Source organism: Morone saxatilis, unplaced genomic scaffold, assembly GCF_004916995.1.
Source record: "Morone saxatilis isolate NCDOM2014 unplaced genomic scaffold, NCSU_SB_2.0 Contig12, whole genome shotgun sequence".
In the NCBI taxonomy this organism is placed as follows: Eukaryota; Metazoa; Chordata; class Actinopteri; family Moronidae; genus Morone; species Morone saxatilis.
In genome coordinates this window covers 1404910-1407866 of record NW_023339674.1, presented here as the reverse complement: position 1 = coordinate 1407866, position 2957 = coordinate 1404910, and the positions used below count along the sequence as shown (strand labels likewise).

Genomic DNA, 2957 nt, shown 5'->3' with positions numbered 1-2957 from the left:
GCTCTTTGAGAAAACATGCAATGACAAAATTAAAACCAGCGAAGAAATGGCTAGAGTTGCCAAGTTCCCCTTTAATATTATCTTAACTAATACAGATAATTTTTACATGAAAAAATAAAAATGCACTAATGATTGAAGTAGCTAATGAGTGAGATTGGGCAGGAACACAGGGTATCCGTACACCATGTCTTGTAGTCCAACAAAAGAATGAGACTTGCTGCAATGCTAACCTATAGTATAAATATAGAAGTGACTGAATAAGTCTTATGTTAGTAGACAGACACCACTGACTTTATTTGTTACATTATGTTGTGTATGTTTTTGAGGGAACTGTACAGTGGATATATTTACACAATTCAGAAAAATTAAATTGCGTCACCAGCGCGAGATGGCAGCGGCAGCATCTGTTGACGACTACTGAGATACAATGTATTAGCAACCACTAAAACTGAAACCCAGATTGTGAAAAGGGAGTTGGATATCCCGGGTTGACTTTGATTCGATAGATTTTCACTAATTGTGTTTTTTTTGTTTTCTCATCGAACCTTCCAGATGGCGAAGGCAGACCAGCGTTTTGGCCAGCGGGATGGCTCCGACCAGAACTTTGACTACATGTTCAAGCTGCTGATCATCGGGAACAGCAGCGTCGGGAAAACGTCCTTCCTGTTCCGCTACGCCGACGACTCCTTCAGCAACTCCTTCGTCAGCACCGTCGGCATCGACTTCAAGGTGAAGACGGTGTATCGCAACGACAAGAGGATCAAGCTGCAGATCTGGGTGAGGATGGATTCATGTTTGTCTCATAGATATTCAGCAAGGGAATGAGTTTTGACACGAGACGTTGAATGGTCCACCAGCAGACACATTTAGATGTTTACCTACGAGAACGTGTTTCCGGTTTAAACAGACTTAAATCATCCAAAAGAAAATACATTATGGAACAGAAAGTTAAACGTACAGTTTATAATTTGATTGAAATTATTAACGGACGAGTTAATGCATGAAAGTTTTATTCATGTTTGCCAACTTCCTTCATCACTCTCCAACGAATCCAACTTATCCCGTGTTTACCTGGAAGTTATAGCAACTAGAGGGAAGCAAGGAAACGCACCGTTACCAGAATATTATTACAGATAAATCTCTGTGTTTGAAACATGAGATAATGTAAGTACTCAACTCAACAACATATATAACATAGGTCTGGAAATTAGACATTTTAATGTGGAAATGTTACATATTATAGGTTTAAGCTTGAAGTGTACAATTTGTTGACCAATGATAACACGTCTTAGCGTGTTAGTATGTTGGTGTGTTAATATCTTAGTGTTAGTGTTAGTGTTTTGACGTTTGTCATGCTACTATAACATAAAATATGTAATAATATGTATCAATGTAACAATATATGTTATATAATGTACTGTAATATAAGATATAAGATGATAATAATTATAATATTATATAATTTAGGTTAGGATTATACATAACTGTACACATATGTCATGACATGACATAACGTATGTAATATAATATACTGTAACGTACCGTAACATAACATTGAATGTTATTATATATATATATATATAGTATTGTAAATTTTGTGGCAGCTGTGGCTCAGGGGTGGTTCGATCCCTGGCTCCATCTGTCCACATGTTGGAGTATCCTTGAGCAAGATACTGAACCCCAAATTGCTCCTGATGCATCGGTGTGAATGTGAATGAATGAGTTAGTTTGTGTTTGATGGGCTGTGCTCACTAAGTGAATGTGTGTGTGAAAGGGTGAATGTGGCAGATTCATAGTATAATATAAAGTATAATATAATGTACTGATATAACATAATATAACGTGCTGTAATATAAAGTATAATATAACATACAGTTGTATGTCAGAGTGCTGCAGTGTAACATGATGTTCTGCTTTCCGTCAACAAGCTGCTGAGAGGAACAGAAAAGACAGACACAGACTTCTGGGCTACAGCTTGTATTATCATTGATGTTGTTGCCATGGCAGCAGCTCTTCACGCTCACTCACTCTCTCGCCGGCGTGCACACACACACACACCACCACAACACCAACCACCACACCACACCACGACAAACACCACACACATGCACACTTCCCCTGGTCTAGCAGTGCAAATAACTAGAGAGAAGCCCTCCTTGGGGAAGACGTTAGCATGACCGCGGCAGCGGGCGACACGAGGCCGAAGGGGTTCAGAGGGAGCGCATGAACGGAGGAGGCACGTGGGGGGGGTTTCACTAAGTAGACCTAACCAAGAGCGCGACGTTGACATTCAAACGAAAGCACCGCTGATGAGTAAAATCAAAGACACACCCACACTCGAGCAACACACACCACACCCATAAACAAGCCAATATAACAATCACAACACTACGACAACAATTCAAAGCAGGTTTGTTGTGCTCTGCCGCAAAACTCAGGCTTGCTGTGTTCGCGGTCTCAGGTGTTTTTAAGCGGCGTTTAGCAGGCCTTTACTTTATCACTAAAAGCTCTTCGACCAATAGCTAATGAAACAAACTTCGTATTCTACTCTGCCCAGCACTACGCAATGATATCATTAATCCACATGAGAATTTTGCTTTAAGCTATTTTTATTTTTTCTTCTATTTTTCTCGATGTTCTCAGTTTCTTCAGCATTTTCTTTCGTAGATATATTTTTGTCATCTATTGCTCATCCGATATTAAGAAATAGGTCTTTTGTGTTTTATATGTATTCTGCTATATTTTAATTGTTGGACTAGTTTGTATATTAATCTTCTAACCCCTGTAGTCTATAACTTTTTCTATTCACCAACACCCAGCGAAACACCACACTTACGGTTTCACCAGACACAACAGGCTTGTAAAGCCATAAGCAGAACAATTTTCCACAAATGTCCAGATCACCGAGCCTGAAAGGAGCATCGCACTCACGCGCGGCAGAATTGTCTGAATTTTAT

The 2957-nt window shown here is 39.5% G+C and overlaps 1 protein-coding gene across 1 annotated transcript in view; it reads left to right on the top strand.

The window, feature by feature from the left end:
* The first annotated feature begins 552 nt into the window (after positions 1-552).
* The window catches only part of LOC118321963 (ras-related protein Rab-13-like), a 5986-nt gene continuing 3581 nt past the window's right edge, over positions 553-2957 (top strand). The window contains exon 1 of the mRNA XM_035653537.1: positions 553-777. Within this exon, the coding sequence (XP_035509430.1) occupies positions 553-777 (225 nt within the window). The remainder of the gene's footprint in view (positions 778-2957) is intronic.